Source organism: Ornithodoros turicata, chromosome 1, assembly GCF_037126465.1.
Source record: "Ornithodoros turicata isolate Travis chromosome 1, ASM3712646v1, whole genome shotgun sequence".
Classification (NCBI taxonomy): Eukaryota; Metazoa; Arthropoda; class Arachnida; order Ixodida; family Argasidae; genus Ornithodoros; species Ornithodoros turicata.
In genome coordinates, this window is record NC_088201.1 from 126,722,040 (window position 1) to 126,748,608 (window position 26,569).

The 26,569-nt window shown below is 44.9% G+C and overlaps 1 protein-coding gene across 1 annotated transcript in view; it reads right to left on the minus strand.

Annotated features, from left to right (window-relative positions):
* Positions 1-25,309, minus strand: part of LOC135368727 (FYN-binding protein 1-like) — a 152,432-nt gene extending 127,123 nt beyond the window's left edge. Inside the window, exon 1 of the mRNA XM_064602201.1 lies at positions 25,159-25,309. Within this exon, the coding sequence (XP_064458271.1) occupies positions 25,159-25,179 (21 nt within the window). The 5' untranslated portion in view covers positions 25,180-25,309. The remainder of the gene's footprint in view (positions 1-25,158) is intronic.
* Positions 25,310-26,569: the final 1,260 nt, after the last annotated feature.

A 26,569-nucleotide genomic window follows, 5' to 3' on the forward strand; every position in this document is an offset into this window, starting at 1 on the left:
AGGGATGGCGACGGTCAGCGTCAGATACAGGAACCATGCTCACTTCAGCCCTGTTGTCTACTAAACATTTGGCAGCGGTTACCTTGTCGAGCACATAAAAGAGGCGGTTTTCATCGCCGCCAGCCAGGCCTGCCGGATTCAGGAGCTGGGATGATGGTTTCCCGGCCAGGTGCATGGGTCTCGGCATCGCCTTGCCCTGGATCCAAAGGTGTAATGGTATCAGCAAAATGGGCTATCCGGAGGCGGAGCAGGTGAACCCCCTTGCCTTCGGGACGCGCGATCAGGGGAACGTGAGTCGTGTGGCGAGATCGCTGCGGTTGTGTTGACAAATTCGTCATCAAAGTGGCAAGACTCGCCACCGCCGCGTTGAGCTGACTATCGCTGGCGATTAACGCTGATACGGTTGTGGGAAGGTGAGAGAATGAGTTCTGGACGTTTTCCCCAGACGAATTCGACGTCGTGCTCGAGGTCTCAGCAAAACAAGGTGGTTCGATCGGCGCTGTGACCTCTGCCATACTACAATGGGACGTCGCAAACAGCTCGACAGCTGACGCCAATGCCTCAAGGTTGTGATCACGTGCTGCTGTCAATATCAAGCAAACCTGAGGCGGGAGGCGCTGAAAGAAAAGCTCCTTGAGGATGGAGTCATCGATGGTTCTGTCTCCAATAAGTCGATGCATGTGTCGCAGTAACTGTATCGAATTCTGGCCTCCTCGATCCTCAGCGGTCAATAGCTGTTGTTGTAGGCGTTGTTCGGATACAGGGGTGCACCAAACGAGTTCTTGCCGCTTGGGGAATTCACAATGGGGCCTTGAATTTCGCAGGCATCGTCCTTGGGTAATGCGCGAATGATGATGCCGAAATTTAGGTGCTCGCGAAGTGATTTGACGAGAGTGACTTGCGCTTCCACCTTGATTGATTGATTGATTGATTATGTGTTTAATGGCACAAAGGCAACAAAGGCCATAGAGCGCCAAAACTATGGTGAGTGTGTCGGAGATGATTATGGGAAAGATGATGTGAGAGAGAGTGTGCGGTAGTTAAAACCTATCTACAGGTATGAGCGATGAGCGATGAGATTGACCAGGATAAGAGAGAGAGGAGGATGACGATAGCTAGCGAGCATGGCAGTTAAAAGCTATCGACAAGTGTGACAATGAGATATTTGCATGAGGAGTTCGGTGATATTGGATAAAAGCGGAGCAATGCTTATCATCTACATCTGACTAAGAAACCCACACGTGGTCAAAAATTTAATGACGTTATCAAACGGCACAAGAGGGGTGTCACCCAGTAGAAGGGCTGGGTGGAGTGGGACATGGTATCTGTTGAATGCGGTGAAATACTGCCTTGCCAAATCACATACGTGGATCGTGTGCGCATTAGGTCTGCAAGTGATCAGGAAGGGCTTCCACTTGCGCCAAGAGGGCGACAGGGTCAACCGATGCCGCCGCAACGGCAGGATTCATGTCGGGCATTGATGGTGCGTCACAGGCGAAGAGTGGTGTAGTGGGGTGCAGGAAGCTCGATGTTCCGGGTCACGAACTATTGACGAGGCCAGGTCGACTTAGTAACGAGCATTTATTCCGGACGACCGTTCGGCCATAAGTCGAGGGAACGACTCAGTTGTTCCCCGGAATTAAAGCGCGCGAAAATCAAACAACGGAGCAGAACAACAACAACAACTTTATTTTCGGCCTTGGAGAGTGGGGAGTTTCATCGCAACAGGCGATACTCTACCCCAGTGCTTGGTGGAAGGGGGGAATAAAATAACGTGCCCCTTTACAATAACGATCGAAGTCCGATGGTGTCCAGAAATGTCAGAAGACCTTTGAGCGCAGAGCGTTGCTGGGCTGGATTGGGCCAGGGACCAAACAATTTCGGTAGGGAGAAAGGGCGAGAGTCCAGCTGACGAAGAGACTCGGAGAGTGTGGTTCGGGAAGGTTCGTAGTGAGGGCAATGAAGAAGAATGTGCTCCAGATCCTCAAGAGCACCACAGTGGCAGCAGGTGGGAGAATCAATTTGTCTCAAGCCTATGTTGTTGAAGCCTGTCTATGTTGAACAGAGTTGATCCCACGCTCGCTTTCCGCATGCCACGAAACACATCTCGTCAGGATGCTGCATTAATCCACCGCATGCGCCTCGATGTGGCCTTTACAACGGAGCAGACAACTGACTAGAGTACGTAAAACTTGAGTATCTTGAAGTATCTCATGAAGTTCTTGCCATGGCTCGTGGAGATAACTAAGCCGCTGCGTGATATTCTGGCATCTGACACAGCCTGACATTGGGACCCCTGTAGTAACAGCTGTTCGATGTCGACATAGCACGACCCTCAGCGACCGCATTCTCTCTCTCTCTCTCTCTCAGATGCATCCTCGTGTGGACTTGGAGCAGTCTTACTCCACGAAGACACGGACGGAAACCGCCGCCCGCTTGCCTACGCTTCGAGAATCGTGACAACGACGGAACAGCGATACGAAACTAGTCGGCATATATCATCACATATATGGTGCAAGTTACATTAGCATCAGATGGACGACAGCGACAGAGCTGTTTATGTACCCGTACTCTCCTGACGCCACGCGCGCTTCGGTAGACCCTCTCTTTTTAAATCATCCTTACATACCCCTCCCCCCCCCACACACACACGCACACACCATTCATCAAACTCGGTGTGCTTTAGAATGGCGGTGGCTCCGTTTAAGATCCCGTCGGAGACATTGAGGTTGCAAGTGATCAACGAGGAACGAGATAACAGCTGTCCCTGTCAATTATCTGGTCATTTCTTTTACCTCCTTTCTTCGCTTCATCTCGCTGCGTTGTTGTCGATGCGACGTATAAGACACGATCTTCACGGAATTGAGCCCGTCGCTGTCAAAGGTCTTAGCACTTACGTGGGTTTGCAATAAATGTGTCATCTACGAGGCGGGGTCAAAGAGAAGCCGAAATTTAGCTGTATAACACGGGCAAAGTAAATTATGTACTGTTGCGCTGCACATCTGATTTTCTTTTGTTTTGTTTTGTTTGTTTGTTTTCCCTACCACTAGAATTAGCTGTGCGTGCACGCCGGCGTGACTGTTCAGGTGCTATATCACGCGACTTTCATCGGTTTCAGTCTGGCAAGGTTAGACATCCCAGATGTTGTCCGCTCACACAACAGGTTTAAGCGGTTCCTATCGACGAATGGGATTAAGCACGCCACATCAAGCCCGTATTACGCGCACAGCAACGGGTAATCCCACTCCACGGTGCAAACGGCATGGACATTTCTACCCAAGGCTCCTGATATCGCATTGCTAGTACATCCATCAACACCATGGATCTATGGGCATACCCCGGCGGAGCTTCTAATTGTTAGACAGACAGGGGAGCTGTTCTCGTCAAAACTAATTGAGCTCGATTGCTTTACGTCATCAACTGTTGGGCAGAGCTACCAGAACACGCTCCGCCCTTAGGGTCCCCTTATTTATCTCTAGCCGGTATCCCTAGCCGTCGTCCACTGGTGTCTCTAGCGCACGAACAGTATAGGAAGGTCGCGCTTTCCTACGACATGGGGGCGCTATGTGCTATACTGAAATAAATGACAGGGGGGAAAGGAGGGAAAAACGTGGCGCATAGGTGTACACGTGTATTACAATGAGGCTCGTGCACAGGACGTCACGCGCAGCCTTTGAGCGCCTTTGAGCCACGTGACTCGGGAAAACATGTCGATGCGTCACATGCGTCCTACTGCGGGCCGAATGAGGTAACAGCGTGTGTTTTTCCAATATACCGCATACCGCAACAACTCACGACATGCCCTCCTACTGTAACTCCGGTGCGGCAATATGTTTTCTCGAGTCACATGACTAAACGTGACGTCACTGCACAAGCCTCATTAATGTGATAAAGAGGTATTCCGTTCACTGCGGAATAACCTTCATGTGCATGGATTGCGAAACATTGCGCATTTCACCACGTTGGCAGTCACGCCACGCTGTAGGCTATGCACTCTACGCGCACATATCGCACGTCGGCACAAATTTATGCTTCACGATACAACCTGCAACCTTCCGCTTCCGGCGAGAACACGCGGAAGGGCGGCCTCGCTGTGATATGGACACTCCGATAAAGCGCGAAGATTGCAGGATCAAGAGCTCGACTTTTGAGTTGACTATTGGTTGAGGGCGCGTGGCCTACACGTACCTCTGTTCTTCACGTAGCGACCAATGACAGGCGAGACACAAAGTAATCGAGGTCAATTACTTTGACAAGAATAGGGCCCCAGGACAACACCAACGTTCTTGGAAGGTTCAGGGCTCTCGCCCAACGCTAGACTCACATAAGATATCGGAGGCGATATTGCAGCACGCAAGCGTCCACATACGACTCAAGGCGCAGATCTTCTGAACGGCCGGAACTACCCAGCACCACACCAGTATGAGAGTCCTGGAGCGTGACGCGATACACGTCACCAGCACTGGACGTGCGGTCCCACCCCTCGGTCATACAGGGTGATTTTTTTATCCTTTACATAATTTTTATAGAATAAGCCATGAGAGCGTGCTCTCGCATGCTGCAGCATAGATGTCGTCTTTGCATGTGCGTTATATGGAGAGGCGGGCATCCTCTCGAAGAAAGTTTGCAACTACGAGATGAATAACTACCTAAACTGAATTAATTAACTCTTTAATTAGGGGATTTCGGACAAAAGCGGGACGGCATAATGAGAGACTACTCGAGTTGGAAGCCATTCCACGTATAAAAGAGAATGAAAGCGCACGTGCGATGTGGTATGCATAAGAGATGATACAGAAAAAGCGCGCTTTATGAGCGCATGACCCTCGCCAATCGTGGCTTATCTGGGCCGAAAAGCGGTTTATCTGGCCCGCTGATCGTCAACTACTCCAATCATCTCCACCGCTCCGAATCACGTGACCCTCTAACGTGAATGAGCGCTGTACTCGCTATGTTCCCGGTCGCCTAAGTTGGATTTTTGGCACATTTGTATACCAAAATTGGAGGTGGACATTTTAGCGCACATGTGCTTCAACATTTTTGAAACGTGGAATGGCTTTTAACTTGGATAGTCTCACATTTTGCCATCTCGCTTTTGCCGAATCCCATAATTAGAGAGTTAATTAATGATTTTAGGTAATTATTCATCTTGCGGTCGCACACTTTCTTCGAGAGGATGCTCGCCTTGCCGCAGAAATCAACTGCAAAAACGACATCTAAGGTGTGTTCCTGGCTTTTATATAAAAATTCCGTAACTACTTCCGAAGGATAACTAGTAGGCATCTTCAGGTAAACCCAATGTAACGTGAGGCCGTGCCAGCATTGACGCCTTCCTTCCTTTGGAGAAGCACAGTGAACCTATTTACACGTTTATCCTGTTCACAGTCCCCTTTCATGTCGTTGGGGTTTCCTAACAGTCATCTCTGCCTGGCTTTGCAGTCAGTCATGGCTGGCCTTCATGAGGCGATTTGGTTAGGCCTCTCGCAGATGAAGCCGTGTCCCCTTGTTGTGGATGAAGACGTAAGGGCGCTCTGGCGCTTGGATAAAACACTTTACGTTCTCTCGTTCCATGGGCTAGTTGTCTTTGGTCTGATCTCAGTCTCTCCCTTACACCCGATTAGGACAAATATAACCTGCGTTAGCTGCTAATATGTCGGTACAACGATGGTGTGTTGCCTGACCAGCTACTTCTTAGCTAGATATGCTTCTTAGTTACTTGTACTCGTACTTGAAAAGTCTCTAAAGGGGTTAGTGTACGTGGGATTCATAGGCTACTGGAAGCAGGTGCATTATGTACTCGATTGTATATGGAATACACTCTCAATACAACGTAGGAAGGATAACACGTGCGCGCTGTTTAATCCATTGGTCACTCAGTTTAATCCAAGTGCTGCCCAATTTAATCCAGTGGGGAAATCAAATTAATCCAGACACCAACCAATTTAATCCAAGTGCTACCCAATTTAATCCAATTGTGTACGATTGTGTATTCAGTCATGTCATGACTGTGACTTTCATGATTTCGCCAATGTATCATGAGTTCATGCATGACTACTGATTCAACAACCCCTGGATTTTGCAGTGCCATGCCGTGTTTCATGACTGCCTTTTGTCATTATGACATTTCATGACTATTTTGATGACATGTGCCATGAATCGCTTTTATGGGACTACCTTTGCTTCAAACAGTGTCTTACAGTGGTTTGTGACTACCGACGGTCATTGTGACATTTCATGACTATTTTCATGATATGTGCCATGAATCGATTTCATGGGACTACCGCAGCTTCAAACAGCGTCTTACAGTGGTTTGTGACTTTCGACGGTCATTGTGACATTTCATGACTATTTTCATGATATGTGCCGTGAATCGATTTCATGGGGCTACCGGTGCTTCGAACAGTGTCTTACAGTGGTTTGTGACTACCGACGGTCATTGTGACATTTCGTGACTATTTTCATGATATCTGCCGTGAATCGATTTTATGGGACTACTGGTGCCTCAAACAGTGTCATGCGGTGTTTTACGACTACCGACGGTCGGTACGACATTATATGCCTATTGTCATATGTGCAATGAATCAATTTTATGGGACTACCGCTACTCCAAACAGTGTCATGCAGTGTTTTATAACCACCGACAGTCATTATGACATTCCATGAATTGCCACGGTATGTGCCATTAATAAATTTTTGTGTGACCACCGTTGCTTCAACCAGTCATATAGTGTTTTAGGACTACCGATGGTCATTATTATATTTCACGACTATTTTCATGATATGTTTTATGAATCGATTTTATGGGACTACTGCTGCTTCAAACAGTGTCGTACAGTGTTTATGACTACCGATGGTCATTGTGATATTTCATGACTATTTTCATGATATGTTTTATGAATCAATTTTTTTAACTACCGCTGCTTCAAACAGTGTCATACAGTGTTTTACGACTATTCTATGACTATTTTAATGACATGTTCTATGAATCAATTTTATAGGACTACCAGTGTTTGAAACAGTGTCATGGAGTGTTTTATGACCACCGTTGGTTATTACGACATTTAATGACTATTTTCATGATATGTGTCATGAATCGATTTTATGGGACTTGCACTGTTTCGAGCTGTCATACAGTGTTTTATGACTTCTCGCTGTCATTATTACATTTCATGACTGTTTTCATGATATGACCATGAATCAATTTTATGGGACCACCACTGCTTTAAGCAGCGTCATAGTGCTTTCTAACTACCAATGGTATTTAATACATTCCATGACTATTTTCATGGTTTGTGTCATGACTCGGCTTCATCCAACTACCGTTGCTTCATACAGTGTCACGAGTGTTTTAGAGGCAACAGACGGCCATTATGACGTTACATGGCCATTTCCATTATATGTGGCATGAACCGACATTATTTTATTTCATTTCCTTAAAGACCCTTTACGTAAAGGCGTTACATAGGGGAGAAGAAGGAACAGAAAACAGAAATTTTTAGACAAGTCCGTGTGTTACAATCAAAATAATATTTTCTCGAGTGCTATCTGAAAGCTACCAAGATCTGACAGTGCGACAACGTCTGCTGGCAAGTCATTCCATTCGCTAATACCTAGCCACCAGTGTGGGGTATTTATGTGTGTCTGTGTAACCTTATTTTGATCCTAGCTTGTAAGGATGCTCTACACCACGAGAGAGAAAATGAGCAGGGGTAACATATCAACCAGAATGATATGATTTATATATAAGAACAAGCCTAGCTATTTACGTCTCTCTGCCAATAACGAAATTTTATACCGCCTTTTAATCTCGGACATACTTGCTCTGCGATCACGTATATTACAAATGAACCTCGTAGCATTGTTCAGAACAAGCTCTAGCCTATCACACCTGATAACGGCTCCGCATACCAGCTGCGTATCCCAATATTGACCTGCGTACTGCTGCGTCAGACAGTGTCACATAGTTTTATGATTACTGACGCTCATTATGACATTCCATGATACTTACAAGATATCTATCATGACCGACTCGATGCAACTCAGCTGCTTCACATCGTGTTATACAATGTTTTATGACTATCTACGAATACCTTAGTGACCATCGGTGTTCATAAAACTGCATGACACTGCGTGAAGCTAAGGTATCTGCATAAAGTCGAGTCATGACCCGTATCATGAAAATAGTCAGAGAATGTGAACATGACAGTGTTTGAAGTGCCACAAATTGATTCAGGGCTCGTATCATGAAAGTCCTCATGAAATGTTATAATGACCGTCAGTAGAGACAAAACACTGCATGACACCTGGTGAAGCAGCAGTATCCCCTAACATCGATTCATGGCACATATTGTAAAAATAGTAATTAAAAGTCATAATGAGCGTCGGTGGTCACGAACCACTGTATGACACTGCTTGAAGTAGCGGCAGTCCCATAAAATCGATTCATGGCACATGTCATGAAAATAGTCATGAAACGTCATAATGACCGTCGGCAGTCATAAAACACTGTATGACACTATTTGAAGGAGCGGTAGTCCCATAAAATCGATTCATGGCACATGTCATGAAAATAGTCATAAAATGTCATAATGACAAAAAGCAGTCATAAAACACGGCATGACACAGCAAGATCCAGGGGTTGCTGAATCAGTAGTCATGCATGAACTCATGATACATTGGCGAAATCATGAAAGTCGCTGTCATGACATGACTGAATACAGAGTCGTACACAATTGGATTAAATTGGGTAGCGCTTGGATTAAACTGAGTGACCAATGGATTAAAATGAGCGGGAAGACCTGTAGAAATCACATGATCACGTGATAACGTAAATTCGGTTTGGTAGCCAGGTCAAAATTGACGATGCAACGAAATTATGCAGAATTTGATGACGGGTTAACTGTGTGGGTAATATACGGATTGCAACCAGCTTCATCAATCCAGATAGCTTACACGCGTAAGATCCTAGCTAACAAGGTCATTGCGGCGGCACACACAATCTCTGGATGTGGCGTGCGCGTGCGAGAAAGACCGAAATATAGGGGCACGCGTACTTAGCGTGCAGTATATCTCACGAACGCGTGAAGCTAGGACGCCGATCAAGGTGTCGTTGGTGAGCGCTTCAGAGGTTCTACTTAAATCTTGAGCGATGTCGGCATCAGCAGCAATAACCAAAATTTTATCAATTTGCAAATTTGAAATTTATCAGAATATCGGCATATATGAAACTAAATCATGATCAGAATCGAAAGAAACGGCAATTAGAAGATAGGGCGGATCGACAGGAACCCAAAAAGCCAGTTCAAAAAAGTTCAGCACCGAGCGATCGAGGAAGCTAGGGAAGCACTGAAAAATATTAGCTATGGAAGCAAATTCGCCTGTCAGAGCGCACAGCGAGTCCTTGCCCTCTTGTAATGACACTTTTATTTCTTTCACTAAAATCCAGCGAGGACTTACCCTCTTGAATAAATGAAGTAGGGTAAAGCGGCAACCTACCCGCTTATTTCACGCTATGAATAAAGAGTCGTATATCTTGCCGCATCTGACATGGTGTCGCTTTCGTGGATAGCACTCAGACACGGCCGAGCCCGCCCCCCCCCCCGCCTTTTCTTTGTGTGTGTCTGGAGTAGCATTGTGGAACGTACAATAAAAAGAATGGACATCATAATCATATGACGCCGCTATTAGAACCGTCCCAGCTCTAGCTTCTGTTGCGTATGCATCTACAATCTGATCCATACTTCCATACTATACTCAGATCGCAGTTTGGCTCCTCGCAGTGACTGTGTAACCTCCGTTTCGTAAACTTTCGTTTATCGAGCGTTGGCTATAATTTGTGTGTTTGATCGCGTTCATGGACTGATTCTGTTCCTGTTAACTTGTATGGCGGTATTAGCGAAGGCTTCCGCTACTACAGAATATGCGTACGTCCCGCCGAGGCATGTATTCCTACGCGTCACAGCCAAGTACACTCTAAGAAAAAAAAAGGGAGTCGCGAGGAGTCAGATGCGCGCCTGACCCCCCAGTCGCCGTTCTCTGGCAGTGACTTCCCCATTCCTTCTCGCACTCCGTCGAGCAGAATCTGCTGCGTGCGAGAACGTGAGGAGAGTGGACCCGTGGAGCCGCTAGGCCAGTGTTGCCAAATTTGGGGGAAAGTCGCTAAATTTAGCGGATTTCGGGGTCTGTCTAGCGACAAAATTTTGTATTTGGGATTAGCGGATTTTTTGGTGACTTTCTGATATGTTCAGCAACTTTTTAGCGACACGAATGAAGTATTTGAATAAATGAAAGCTGAGTGGGAGGCAGGGTGCCTGAAGAATATAAATGAATGAAAGGAAATAGTGGAAAAGTAAGTGAACAGGCCCCCGTGTCGCACGAGGTAATAGATAGGATAGTAAAATGGGGGAGTGAGTATGGGAAGGAAGGGGAGAGGGACTAGCGAGACCACAAGGATCAAGCACAACAGGACCGGTGGGAAAAGAAGACTCCATCAAACCCGACGTCCATTGATCTGCAAAGATAGCCACCGTGTTGATTCAGGTCTGACAAACCCCCTAAGCGGGACAAGTCCCGCCGAAGCGGCCAGGCTCCCACAGTGGCTGTTGTTTCGGTTGCATGTGGATTCGCCCTCTGTCTGTGTTCTTAGGGACAGTGGGAATCTCGTTAATCCATTCATGCGCTAGCCTTCATGAAGCCAGGAAGAATCGTGATTTTCCTGTCACATTTCGGTGGACGACAAGCTCTGTCGAAGAATAATATAAAATCGCGCCACCTTTTGCCGGCCGTAACTGCTCGGGCCAATCCCATGTCACGGAGAGCTTCAGTGGCTCAGCGTAGTGCAGTTTCGTTGCTGCTCTTCGCAGTGCTAGTTTCTTTGAGCTGTTGCCAGTTTGCCCCTTTCCTGACGAGCAGCGTGGACTAGACGCAAGTGGTTTCCAAAATGCCCCCTAAGTAAGACCAGAAGTACCGCAAGAGGGTGATGCTGCCGGTATTCAAGGGATAGCTTTGTCCAGTGAAAGACTGTGACAAAAGGGCCCTGTGCATCTATTGCAAGTGTGAAATTTATGCGAGGTTGTCAGACATAAAAAAGCATAGAAGACGAGAAGTCATCGGAATCTTTTGCAAGCAATAAACAAACCACGTTCGGTGCCTCCGATGACAAAACCAGAAAACGTTTTGCAGAAGATATGCAAGGTTCCGAATCTCCTTTACTTTCTCTCATTCTTATCCACTCAGACCAATTTTTTCATGTCCTCTCTTGGCCCACGCTCATTCGCTGGCACATCCTGGTTGATCTGTCACCACATTGTTTCACAACGTGCAACGAACAAAAAGGGCACAGTAGGGGCAGCGACTTTTTTTAGCGACTTTCAGTTTCGATTTTAGCGACTTTTAGCGACTTTTCGGGACGCCCTAGCGCTTCCTGCGAACGACATTTGGCAACACTGCGCTAGGCACTGCCTTCAAAACGTGAGACTGCGTGAAACTGCTGCTCGCATGCAGTAAAACGCATAGGTGAATAAGTAAAATAGGTAAAATTTGCTCTGCTAATGTGCCATGTACAAACAATGATTGTGCACCGCTTAGAGGCAACTAAAAAGTAAAACGAAGAAGAAGAAACGAAAACGTGCACATACACGCATAATGCGTCTCCCAACTCATATTTGAGGCTCCGGGATTTGCCGCTCCAGATTTTGGATCCCGTTAACGGATTTGAAACATGCAGAAACGCGCGAGGGTACTTGCACATGGTCTTTCTAGTTCGTGGTCTAGTCTGTTCGTTCATCATTTTCGCGGGACGTTTGCGTGAGGATAGCACGAGTGTCACTCTGTTTGTGAAATACAAGTCGTCGACGAAGCAAAATCTCAGTGGGAGGCGATCACCGTGCAGATGACGTGAAGTAAGCGTTACGGGGCTCAAGCTTTCGATACCGTAACGGACAAACTGCTGATACAGGTAAATGGATCTCTGATTTCGCTGTATTGCATGCGTTTTCTGCGCTTCTTTGCACAATGAATACAGGGACAGTTGTGCTGTGTGAGGAAGAGTGTGTGTCTCAGGGTACACGCAAAAGTCGATCGTACAAACGCACATGCTTAGAAGATCTTTAAACAGTGTCGCGTCTGCCTGCATGTTGCTGTGTAATTGAGCATACAAATCCGTTGTTTTTTCTCCCCCCGTTTTTCGAATGTGCATGTCTGCCTGTGGTCTGCCTTTCCATTATTCAGGTGAAAAGCAGACTGGTTGGGGAATTTGCGCAATTCAACGCAGGACGGAATTTTCACATAACGTGTGATTTTTATATAATGCAGTTGCTAGATATGTTATGATTTTGTGTACGTTTTGTTCTTATGGAAAGCTTTTCTTTTGTGTCTGTGTGTGAAGCGTGTAATATCTGCGCAGTATACAACTTCATCTGAGCTAGCTGTACTTAATAACACCGCATCAGCTGAGATTGCGTTTTATATCTTCATGCATTATGCATCTGTCTTTTTCCAGCCCCTTGCCTTTGAAATGGAAGCACAGTAAGCGTGTGCCAACACCCATACATGGGAGGAGAGAGCTGGAGCCATGGTTTTGTTGCTGTTGACCTTGGCACCTGCTTTGCAGAAGTTAGATGCATATGTAATCCTCACCTTATCATCTTTCTACTCTAGCAGTTCAGATAATTCTGCGGTACACCAGGACCATGCGAATACCTGCTTCTTCCCAGTGGTACACCTTCTGCTGCGGTTATTTATGAAGGTGTCTGCTGGTCAGAAAGCAGTGGGTCTGTGTTGAAGGTATGATGCTTCTCAATCTCAATTTATTGAATAATACAGCGATTGACACTTGCTAATTTACAGGTGTGTCACATATTTAGTCGCCATTGTAATTTGCCCATCGCATTAGGTGCCCTGGTCAGTGCTCTGTTCTGCTTCCTCCCACCACTGCTAAGAGAGAAGACAGATGGAGTCATCAAGAAGTTGGTAAGCAGTTCTTTGTGTTGTAGGTCTATTTTGCTGAGAAGGGGTGGGTGGGTCTCCAAGATATGTGGAATATTTCTACACCTATCTCAGCCATCGTGCAACCTCTGTCATAATAAACATAAAGGCGCATACAAAGATTATCCGTAAACATGCATGCATTAGGTTAAATAGAGGGTTTTTACTGAATACAGATATGTATTTGCAGATAAAGATCAAGATCAAAATATTTATTTTAGGTAGATTCTATCACTGCCCCTAGGTTACTGGCATTTGACCCTACAACTGGAGCTGTACGATATCGGAGTTAGTGAGTTAGCTAAATGTTTGAATGATTCATTTTAGTAGTAGGTAAAGTTTGGCTAGTGTTGGAGCACCCAATTAGGCTCACTGCAGTTAATATGCACCTTCGGATGCCACGCTAGTAGTTTGTTTGTGCCACAGTACACATTTATGTTTTAATATCTAGTGCATATACAGGGTGTTTCATGTAAAGTGATAAAAAAATTGGAACTGGCGATGTAGGCGGTGGAGCATTGTGGGACTTCTGTAATTACCAGTTCTGGAAACATTTGCCACCATCCAGGAAGGCTTTGGACAATTTTTAATTGCAGGGAATTTATTTTTAGTCAATTGAACTTCGAAAATTTCCACGCGAACATCACTTTCTTTTTACAGCAATACGAGGTCCTACACGGATAGCGCCCAAGAGGCCCAACTATGCGAAAATAACTAAAGAAGATGGCGTGGTGTGTAGAGCACACTTTTTCAACAGTAAGCCAGCTTTGGCATTTTCTTTCACTATTTCGTTCATATTTGGTATTGTGGCTGCAACATACGGCAGAAAATGACTAATGGGAAATTATTGGCGGTTATCTATATTCCATTGTGTACTGTCCTTCACCTGAAATTTTCGAATTTTGACACCGCTATGGCCGAACACTGGTCTGATTCTTGTCATTACAGGTAACCTACTTCAACTGATTCCAGCACATGACAATCGCTACAAGGAAATGGGCTTCCGGTTCGATGACCACATGTACGTCCCTCTTTTTAAAGTATGTTAAAAATAAAACACATAATGTGTACCTGATGATGTAACATACCTGCTCAAAACCACCATTTTTTTGCTTGAAGAGTTTTTTTTTTTCCCTGCAGTAGGTTCTCAAAAATGGCTTGGGTCAATCACATCACTACAGTGCTGATAAGAAACATCATCCTTTTACCTTGTTTCATTCAAATACCAAAAGCACATACCAACTCAATTTTAACGCCTGAATTATCATATGGACTGTTTGTGGAAGAGATAAAACTTATGAAATTATATTATTATCCGATGATGTGGAACTGTTTTCCTGGCGCTATTCATAATTTCACTCTTAAAATACTTTACTTGCGGAAGCCGGGAGAGGCCCGTGTGTATCCTACCATCATCCATCACACAACAGATGACCTGCAAGCTTCTGTATGATTCTCTGTTTTGATCGAAGGGTTCATGCGTTCGGACATCCAGCATGCTACCTTCTTTACCGTTAACGTTGTGTACAGTCCTAGAGCTTAACTAATTAACCGTTACATTAACGTGGAATCACTGTTTGGAGCATATATACAGATTGACGCTTGCACAAATTTCATAATGTACATCGATTAAGTACTACTAGTTGCCATAGCTCGTTGCTGTGCTTCGTTGATTTCCATGTAACCCTCCATTGTAGAGGGGGTTGCCTTGGAAAGCCCACACTTATTCAGTTTTTGCGTGCTACAGCTGAGTGACAAACGCCTGTGAGATTGCAAGGACACAGCAGATGTTCTTGTTATCAGGGGCAAACTGGGAATTAATCTGGAATAGCAGTAAAATGTTACTTGAATGTATGAAACAGGATACGGAAATATTTTGAAGACAGCGCGTAAGTGTTAATAGCAGACTTCTTATACAGTAACAACGGCAGCATCAACCGAAAGTATGCAAGTGTTACCTGAATTCTGGGGGTGGCAGCATCACCAGCCTGCACATCAGTAACAACAACAACAACTTTATTTTTGACCTTGGAGAGTGGGGAGTTTCATCGCCACAAGCGATACTCTACCCCATTGCTGGTGGGAATGGGGGGAATAAAATAACGAGCCCCTTCACAATAACGATCGTGCTGTTGCCAGAAACCTTTTTGCATTCTATTTTGCGCATTTTTTAGGCAACTTTTCATATCGAATCACATCCGAATTGTTCTCTCAGGTAATGAGAACTCGTTCTCTCTCAGCTCGGAAACCCATATGTACCATTTCCGTATCTGCAGTACAGAAAATATCAGGCTGGTGGGTTTTTGAAGGCACTACCGTGTAGATGACATTTGGTCTCACCGCAAATGAAAAAAGAACAAGAGCAAAAACATTCATCCTGTCAAAAGTTAAATAATTCAGCTGTTCACTCTAACTGGATGCAACTGGTTTCAAGATGTATAGGACAGTCAATAGCCACTACGCATGCCAGCAAGTGCTGGTTCTTAATCGATGTGGGTCACCAGTTTTGTGCAGGGCTGTGAACAACGTCAAAGGTGAGCAGGTGGTTCAGGTGTTTCAATTTAAAGAGCAAAACATGTGTAACTTAGGGCCGGTTTCACCAACGCTGGTTAAGAGTTAAACCGAGATCAAGGGTCCTTAAACTAGAGGTTAACCACCAACCCTGTTTCACGAACGCCGGTTAGCCAAATGTCCCGTTAAAGTTGACGGATTTCTTGATCGCTCGTCAACGGCCGGTTAACCCGTGAGTTAAATATGGCGACGTTTGTATTGCGGTATTGCAGCGGAAGATTTCGTGGCGGATTTGTGCTTCAGAAGAGAAATTGGTCTGGTAATGAGCATCGTTTCGCAGGGATGTGTCGCAGATGTTGTGAATAAAGTACGTGGATTATCAGCAGCATCGCGGACCCTTGTACCCCATATGTTAGAGTACCTGTCCTTTCATTTCAAGCATTACTTGCTATTCTTGTACATAAATAGCTTCATTTCAGTCAAACAGTATGTTGACAGCTTTCTTGGGTGTTAGGTGAATGTAACCAGTTCGCACCTCGTTACGAAGGCATACGTGTATGCGTGCGTGTGTTACCGTCTGCGATTATAAACAAAACATAGTATGCGCTGACACAAAATAAAACTTATTGAAAAACGTATTTTCACATAACCAACGCGCGTAAAGAAAAGTAGGTTTACATGGTAGGGTATTCATTAAAAAATTTAATTATTATGATCGTCTTCAGTATAAATATGTGTCGTCTGCTACAGACAGAAGGTAATCACTTCTGATGCAAAGCCATGGAGTACTTCGACGAGGATCTGGAAGATCTACACCTGAGTTTTCAAGTTCAGCCGTCACGATATTATCCTAGGGACACCACGGACCCTCTTGTAGCCCTAAATGACAAGCAGTTTCATGACAGATTTCGGCTACTGAAACATACAGTGTATGATCTCCTCTTGGTAATTGAGAAGCACCTCGAGTTTACATCAGACAGGAACTCCTCAGTACCACCAATACCCCAGCTCCTAATCTGCCTCCGTTTCTATGCTAGTGGAACTTTTCAAATAGTTATAGGCGACACGTCTGGCATAAGCAAGTCTACAGTCTGCCGTATAATCAAGAGAGTATCACATGTTCTTGCCTCACCGTCACCTCTCTACATAAAATTCCCATCAGCGCGAGATGAAAAGCAAAGGACAATGCTTGGATTCTATGACATTGCAGGCTTTCCTGGAGTCATTGGAGCAATTGACTGTACACACGTAGCAATACAGCCACCAGGTGGTAACACAGCAGAGCTGTTCAGAAACAGAAAGGGCTACTTTTCAGTTAATGTACAGTGTGTATGTGACACTGACTTGCGGATCACTAACATTGTTGCTAGGTGGCCTGGTGCTACCCATGATGCCACAATTTTTGATAGCTCGAGAATTGGAGCCCACCTCGAGACAAACTTAGGAGGTCATTTGCTCGGGGATGCAGGATATCCTTGCAGGCCCTATCTGCTTACACCCTTAGCAGCACCTAACTCTGCTGCAGAAAAGAGATATCAGAATAAGCATGTTGCAACAAGAAACACTGTAGACAGACTCTTTGGTGTGTGGAAGAGGAGATTTCCTGTGTTGAAGATGGGGCTACGTTTGAAGATTGACACTGCTCTGGCGGTGATTGTTGCAACAGCGGTGTTGCATAACATTGCTCAACAAAAGGACAATTGCATGCTTGACATTTGTGAATCAGTTGTCGAGCATGAATCAGTTGATGTTGTGTGGAATGGTCCTTTAGAGCCAGGAGCCACAAGCTCTAGAGCCCAAATAATTGCAAACTTTGCAAGGAGCCATGAGGATCTGCAGCAGTTGCTACCTGAATGATGATAAGCAGGACATATGAAGGATGCATAAAATGCTGGCTAGCTGGCTGCATATGATGGAACAGGCATATACACATGACAACATATTCTCAAACAAACAATTGTTTATTTCAAACAAGGTGACTGTAGGCAAAGGAACCTCAGAAAAGTAAAGTGGGTTCACACAGGGGGCATACTTACGCAATTTCCTTTGCTCCTAATCTCTATAAACTCCTACAAGGGGCTTTCTGTCTTAGGTCTTCCCTAAAATTTTGGCATTCCTGAAGATGCTTTGTGAGTTCAGAACTGGTAACACTGGAATGGACATTTTGGTTATACAGTCAACCCCTCGATTTATGAACCTTCGATTTGTGAATTCCCTTGTTTTATGCACAGAAGCACGAGGAACCAAACTTTTTACATGCATTTTCCCCTCGTTTTATGAACCTCGATATCCGAATAACGAATGGAATTTCTGTGAACCAACTAGGAGTTGCCTAGCGTTTTTGCCCTCAATTTATAAACGGATCGTTCCGGTGTCAACAGAAACCTTCAAAGGGATTATTCCGTTGTCTTATGAATGACACCGGAACGGACAAATCTTTTTCCAGATATTGCACCCTTGGTTTTAACCCCTCGAAATCCGAACAATAAATGGGATTCCCTGGGACGCATCAGGGACGACCAAGTGTACAGCAGAAGGCATGGTCGAAAGCAAAATTACACAATATACTGCATTATAAACACAGTCCCAACTCGCAAATACTGTTTCGTCAGCTCGATAGTACTAACTTAACGGAATTTTCGATTCATGAATCCCTCGATTTATGAACGATTTTTCCGGGAACCGAGGGTGTTCATAAATCGAGGGTTGACTGTAACCTGATAATTTTTGGAGCGGGCAAAAAGTCTCTTGTGGAAGCTCACAGACATAAGCCGCAGAGGGAATTCATGTTCTTTCTTCAGCCCTTCATGTCCTCTCACTCAGTCTTCTGAAGTATCTTGTCCTAAAGTATTCAATGTGATTTTGCAGCAATAAATGCATTGTCGTAGAGGATATAGCCATTGTGTGTTCCCACACTCATGTATTTAATTTTCTTCGTTTTATTTCCAAGTCCAGCTGGGCTGACTCAAGGAGTAAAGCCTTGTACTCGGTGTCCATCTGTGCGTGAATCAATTTTTCCTTAGCTATGGATTCCTCGAGCTTTGCCACGTCCAACCTCTTCTGGTTTAGCGTGATTTTCGATTTTGCCAGTTTTTGTACCACAATGCAGATCTCTGTGCTGGCTGCATCAGAGAGCGTCGAGGTGGCGCAGGCCTCCTACGTGACGAGGTGTCGTGCACTTGCCTGCTTGTCCCTGGGACACCTGGTAGACATGGTGCTCCTGCTGTAGCGGCTAGACTTTCAGAAAGATATTTCTGTGGTGGCCTGGTCTGTTGAGGTTGAGGTGTCTTGTTCATGTCTGTCCTCATTCCACAGACCTTCACTGCTGAGACATGCCTCAGAATCAGTCTGACGCTCCTGTAATATCAAAAGAAGAATGCAGGCTTTGCATCAAGATCTATGATGTAGATGTGGGCTAGCTGGCGGACAAACTAAATGATAGGCAAGCCTAGCTTGGCTTGCCTATGACTGCATTGCATCAAGGATGCCATTTTGATTTTCATATGAGGTCCAATGCCAGGAAGAACAGCAAGAAGAGCAAATGTTTGTTCTTTGCCTTGTATAAGTATCTTGTACAGGCCCCGACAAAAGGTTACGGAACACTGGAGTGGTGTATCTGAGCGACACGGTTGCTACAAACAGGAGCAAACAGACTCACAAACAGGTGACCGGGTACTCGACACACCACTCAGTACGTGTGTCCACTCCCATTTGCCGCTAGGGTGTTGCTGAGATCAAGAAATATGCCGCTCTAGTGTTCCGTAAACTTTTGTTGGGATCTGTACATCTCATAATATTTAAACCCCTGAGACTAGGGAAGTATGAAAACAAATGACAAGGACAAAGTGTCCAAGTTGAGACTGTCGATGTGTGTGTTTTGTGCCTTCCTAGTCTGTGGATTTTCATATTACGAGTTCTAATCACCAGCTCACTTGCTTTTTAGCCATTCTCTCTCGAACACGCCAGCAAAATGTTTTCAGCTCTACAGAACATAACATCACTGAACGGAGTAAAATAAGCAAAAGACTTACCACAGGAATCTCATTTGTACTTGTCCCATTGATAATGACATCTAAAAATAAAGAAGGTCAATTCCATTCACCTGAGAATTACGCATATCCAGGATAACAAAATAATGGAGCAGATGTAAATATCAAATATTCTTGAAGCATCCGAGTCATAGGAGTTCTGCAGTGGCTGTAGATTTCCAGGTACCATAGAGGCAATCTGAATTGTGGTACTGGAGAGCGGTGATGGTGGTGGACCCCCCCCCCCCCCCCCCCCAGTGCGAAACACTGCATTCCGGTGCTTTGCCAGCTCCTTACGGGATTTTTTCTTTTGATTTTCGTAGCAGTGCTTCAACTGCTCAGTGACCCTCAAGTGCACAGTTGATAGTGCATTAAACTCCGAAGTTAGCTTCTTCCACGTAGCGTTTTTTTGCTCAACTGTCTTCCCATCAGTTTTCTTGTTTTCAATTACAGTTCTGTATTTACTGACGAGGTCTAGCAGAGTAGATATCTCACTTTCGGTAAAATTCGGGCTTCGTTTCGCCATCGTGGGAAAATAAATAGTAATACCTATAAGGCAGAGCTTCGAAAATGCTGTCGTCTGCGAAATAACAGACCATAGTAACAGGGAAGATGATTGCAGATTAGAATAATTGCTAAAAACGAGTGAAAAACGCTGTTCTGCCTCTTTTATTACAAATAAATTTACAGGCTCTTGTACATGCAAGCGTTCCTAATTATGTCTGCTTCTCAGTGCTACTTGTAGTAGGCTAGTTCCATCTCAAATCGAACAATCCGGTACACTTGATGTCTCGAATGAACGGGAAAAAAATATATGTTGAAGCCATCGGTGAGTTCGGAGAAATAAACGCTTTCCGAATTCTCTGCGCTGCGCGGTTCGGAAAGTAGGAGAGGAGGAAAAAACTGCCTCTCATAATATGATGTCGTCGCGCGCGGGTTTGAGCGTTCGCTACAAGGCTATTTCTTGTCGCATTATAGAAATTTCTTGATCAGGCTTTAGACCACTTAGGGCACAATAGGATCCTGCGTTGGCAGTGCTGAGTCCGTTATATATTTATCCGTTTATTTGTCCGTTATATATCAAAGTTGATTCAAAGTGCCGAAAAGCACCATATTCACCGCAACTTTGCGGACGATATACAAAACGGATAACATTGAGCTTATGCCGTTTAATTTGTCATTCATCTGGCTATCGAATGATGCATAATTTGTTGCTCTACTCTGCCAGGAACGTAAGCGATACCTCTTTAAGTAGCACCATACCACCGAAAAATGACGAATTTCGGAAGCCTTTATCTAAAAAAAAACACCAAAAACTTGCCTCGAAAATCTTATATGTTGTAGATAGTTCCTTAGACTATGCACAGAAGAAAAAACAAAAGTCGGACTTTATCGGTAGGCGCACTGTGAATTTTTTGCCAGCCCTATACACGGAGCGCATTCAATGCGTGCCACCGTGTCCCGCGTGTTGAAAAATCGAATTTTCCAAAGGGGCTTTCAACTTCTGTCTTCACCTAAAAAGTAATTGCTATCATTTGAAACCGTTCTGAGCGCTTGCGTTCATAATAGTGTTGTAATCCCTTAATGTAGATTATGGAGCAACCATATGTGCTCACATTTTTTTGCGGGATGACACACATGCATTGCAAGTGCTAGGAGCCCGTGAAGAACAGAATGCTTTAGAATACATTTGCGTCTTTATAAGAGGTATATTTGTCCACGGTGATCATATCGAAGCACATTTACAGTACACAGAATAGCAAGAACTTGACAGCGAAGAAGACAAGGTGACGAAGGTAAGAAGGGGGGGGGGGGGGGGTAACGTAAGTTATGCAGAGCATTCCGGGTGGATGAGAGTGCTCGTGTCATGAACTGCTTTAGGCCGTTGTGGAAGCCATTTCCTTAATGTTACTTTTGATGGCAGGTTCTTGTCAGATTTTCTTTCAAATGTGGGCAACATTGCTGCGTGTTGTGATTCAGCCACCTTTGCTGTGAAGTACTTGAAGCAGCTCTTCTGCATAGCTGTCCCATTTCTGTTACGCCTTCGGCTTGATCTGGTGGAACCACAGTCTTTATGGCAGCTACGCCGATCTCCGAAGCAAAGCGGAAATATTTTGTCTATAGCACTTTTTTCTTGTGTATGATGCGGTAGTCAGCGAAATCCACACGATCAGCGCAGTACAACGAAGTGGGCATTGAGGTAGGTGACATACCAGGACGACACACTACGGTAATGCAGATGCCGTCGCACACTCTGTATAAGGGCACTCCATGCACTTCTGTAGTCGAGAAGTGAGTGAAGCGTCTTCAGTGTGTAGGCGAAACTTTGCGCAAGGTGTCTTCAGTGAGTAAATGCGATCAGGACCTTCCCATGGTCGCAGCATGTCGAACCGAATAACATGTCGGACAGCGGCGCCAGTCGGGCTGTTTCGGCAAGGTTCACAAAAGGCACCATGAATTAGCCGTGAGTGTGTGCGTATGGCACTACACAACAACATTTTCCTGAGTGCAATTTCCCCCGTCCGAGGTCATGGGCCGTAGGAAAGAAATGTTTCAAAGAATACTGGAAGTCACAGCGTCCCTCCTGCCATAATGCGTACAGTAAATATGCTTGTTTAGAATAACCCTGAACAGATATGCCTCTTACAAAGATGTAAAATCATTCTGTTCTTCCCGGGCTCCCAGCACTTGCAATGCATGTGTGACATCCCGCAAAAAATGCGAGCACATATGATTGCTCCACAATCTAGATTCAGCGATTACAACATTGTTATGAACGCAAACGCTCAGAACCTTGAAAAGGAAACCTTGAAACCTCAGAATGGTTTCAAATGACAGCAATTACTTTTTATATGAAGACAGAAGTTCAAAGTCACTTTGGAAAATTCGATTTTGCAACACGCGGGACACGGTGCCTCCGCTTGAATGCGCTCCGCGTATAGGGCTGGCAAAAATTCACAGTGCGCCTACCGATCAAGTCCGAATTTTGATTTTGCTTCTGTGCATAGTTTAAGGAACTACCTACAACATATAAAACTTTCGAAGTAAGTTTTTGGTGGGGTTTTTTAGATAAAGGCTTTCGAAGTTCGTCATTTTTCGGTGGTATGGTGCTACTAAAAGAGGTATCGCTTACGTTCCTTACAGAGTAGAGCAACAAATTATGCATCATTCGATAGCCCTATGAATGACAAATTAAACGGCATAAAGCTCAGTCTTATCCGTTTTGTACATCGTCCGCAAAGCTGCAGTGAATATGGTGTTTTTCGGCACTTTGAGTCAACTTTGATATTTTTTCACAGACAGATAAAAACCGGTACAGCACTGCCAACGAAGGATCCTATTGTGCCCTAAGTGGTCTAAAGCCAGATCAACAAATTACTATAATGCGAGAAGAAATGGCCTTGTAGCGAACGCTCAAACCCGCTCGCGACGACGTCGCCTTATGAGAGGCAGTTTTTTCCTCCTCTCCTATTTCCTGAACCGCGCAGCGCAGAGAATTCGGAAAGCGTTTATTTCTCCTAACTCACCGATGGCTTCAACATATATTTTTTTCCCGTTCATTCGAGACATCAAGTGTACCGGATTGTTCGATTTGAGATGGAACTAGCCAATACAGTAATGCTATCTCCACGGAGCCAGGCATTGTGGGAGGGGATGTAGACAAGCTTACGAATTGCTTACCGCAGTACAGACACGTAAAACAGCAAAGATACACAAATTATTTTCGTGGCACACCGGTCGGTAGCATGGAACGACGCAAACCGAACACAGTACGTCACGCAATCTCCAAAACCCGTGCACAGTTGTTTGCAGTCATGACTTCAGCGTACAGCGTAGCTGTATGTTGAACGTAAGCAGCTTGTCAGCACAGTGTGGCAACCTGACTCGAAAACTTACAATCGTCGCACACGCACTAACCAGGATATCCGCCCTGTAGCACTCGCAAGGAAGTTGTGTACGCACACCAAAACTATCCTAATTGTTGTACTTCGGGCACTGCGTAGATGCAAGAAGCCGAGAGAACGGAGAACAAAACAGCTCCCATGCTGCCACCTGGCGACCGTACCGGAAACCAACAATCTAACCAATGAAACTCGGTCTACATGCCAGAGAACCCGATTAGTAAACTGGTCATCCTAAACTCGCAGTTTGAGTTCGTGAAACGCAGTTAAGTTAAACTGCAGTCAGCGTCATCGCGCGCCGCTCCGTGATCTCAGTTTAAGGCTAACTTTAACTCGCGTTGGTGAAACCGGCCCTTAGTCACTTAGCCTGTTGCTGCTATCTTGTCTCAAAGGAGTGCTAATTGTCAAAGCAATAAAAATCTCTTATGTTAAGCCTATAGTCTGGAACCATTCAGTAGCTTGTTAAAAATGTAGAGTACCATTTGCAACAAATTATGTATTTCTGCTGTATGTTCGAACTGCCAGTACACCTTGGTGTAAGTGACGAAACTAAATTTATATTTGTTTGTTCTGGCCAGGAACTGGCGCAGTTAGCGAGTACTGCAGGGAAACTGAATTTATTGCAACGGTGCTTCGTTTTGGCGCATTTTTTGTGTGGGGGTGGAAGATTCCCCCCACTCCCGGGGGCATCAAGTGGCTCCCCCTATGGGATCACTTGATGCCGGTAGGAGTCAAAACAAATACATGGAAGTGGGAGTCAAATGACTCCCTTTGATGGCATCAAATGACCCCCCTGCCTTGATGGAGCCATTGTGACTCCAGGAGTGGGAGTTATATATGTGGCACTTATTTTTTAGAGTGTAGGAGCTCCCCTCGTACCGCGTTGAAATGCAGGAAGAGGCAGTTCCCCCAACATTCTTCCTTTGACAATTGGATAACGTAGTCTAGGGTGACGTAGCCTTGAAGTTCTGCGCCGATTCGGAGGAAGGAAACAGGAACCTCCAAATTGACACCTTTATTCCTGTTTTAATTTCAAACGGGCGCAATGGGTGAACCTCGCTCCTTTTGCATTATAGTCATGATGACGAAATCTTTGTGTCGAAGAGAAATTTTTTTGCACTTTAGTGTGTGCAATTCAAATTCATGACTGACCATAATGTGTGCAATTCAAATTCATGACTGACCATAATTTTGGAAGAGTATAAGCGCGTCAGCGTGTCCCAGCACAGTCGCAAATGCTATCCCATTAGCGTGTTGTAAGCACGCCATGCTGTGTAAAGACGAAACATTACTTCAGGTGCATTTACTCTGAAACATTATTCCCAGTAAAACAGCTAGCATTATCCTTTAGTACCAAATAGTAATGCAGGAAACAGTTCTATTTAGTACCCTTATTACTACGAAGACGCTAGTATACCAGGAAACACCCTACAAAACTAAGGAGCATATGGTTATGGTTGGCAAACTGATATTACGCAGATTTTGCCTAAAGTACAGTACTTGGGTTGAGTCTTGCCGATTTTGGGCCGACCCTTTGGCCTATCTCTCTTCCTTCGATATCCTGGCACAGAAAAGGTGCTGATCCGCGTCACTGTGCGCACCGCGTATCGACAAGGAGACCTATGCGTGAATAATGCAACCACCACAAAAATGTGCTTGCACACAGGATGGTTCCATGCACGTGCCATAACTATCGCTACACACTGTTCAGAGATGGGTTGAAAGATATGTACCGTTCTCCTCGAATGTGCCATGGCGAGTTGACGTCAAGTTATTCCGTTGCGCAGTCCGCTGGGGAAAATTTTCACTTAACTGATGAATTTGGACGGCCCTCACACAGCTCGAACATCACCCATGACAGAGAGAGAGAGAGAAAAAAATGTCACTTCATCTTCTTCTGCCAAATTATGTGTGAGCTGAGAAGGCTGCGGAATATGCTGCAGGAAATTACCTTTAAAACTGCTGTATCACGTCTAGGTCCTCCATATAACAAGAAATTTCCTATTATTTGGAACGCTGCATAAAACACACACACACACACACACACACACACACACACACAGGGAAGTGAGGATAACGTTGGGATTCCTCTCAGCGTACTTCTGTCAGGAAACAAGAGTTCGGACAAAATATTGTGCAGCGTTACCTGAAATAGAAAAATACCGAAAAATACTGTAAAAACTAACCGCTAGTTCCTTCTCCGGTTGCGCCAAAACTCAATTCTTTGCTAGTAAATACCTTGTTTACGACTGCGATGTAAAGACATACTCCTGTACTCGGTTCTTGTCATATAGGAGTGAATACACTCTTAGACATGTGACACTTAATAAGAGGCATTAAAAAAAATGCGGCCTAGAACAGGCGTCACGGCGTGCTTTCTACACAAAGGTCTACACTCTAACGCCTGGTGCACGTGTTACACGGTGCCGCTAGCAAAGATGACTATACGGTGTAGTGCGTGGGATACCCGTTATATTGTGCTTTCTAGGGTATGCAATACGAAAAACCGCCTGCAGCAAGCAATCCAATGTGCGTCGCGTGCCCGTTATTTTGTACCACACGACAGAGGCAACATGACTGAGTCTCAAGACAGCGACAAGGCAAGACGCATAGAGAAATCACACGAGGGATTCATAATGAGTCCGCTGTGTGTTCTCCGGACCGTATAGACTCGTCGGTCTTCACCGGCTCGAGGCTATGCTGTCTCTGTCATGATAACAAAAGGGTAAGTGCAATAGGTTAAACTATGCAATTACACATTCAATGGCGAATACAGACGCGCATTCTGCAAGCGTAGAGCTAGGATAAAGATATGTGAAACCCTTTTATTTCGCAAGCTCTTAATTTTCGTGAATTTCCCGAATCCAGAAAATTCGAGAACTTTAAGGGCACTCCAATACAATAGTTCAAAACAGAGGAAAAGCTTGAGGAGCTCACGAAATTTAGTCGCCGCGAATATACCCCTGTTACTCGATTCATGAAAATTTAGGGCCGCGAAATTAAAGGGTTTTACCCTACAATGACCATTCTTCCTGATGTAGAAAGCCTGAGTATGGGTAACCAATAGAGGGACTGGACAAACACACCACTCGTGCGTTTGTTACACTCATACCATTACTTCACCAGAAGCATCAGCTCGACACC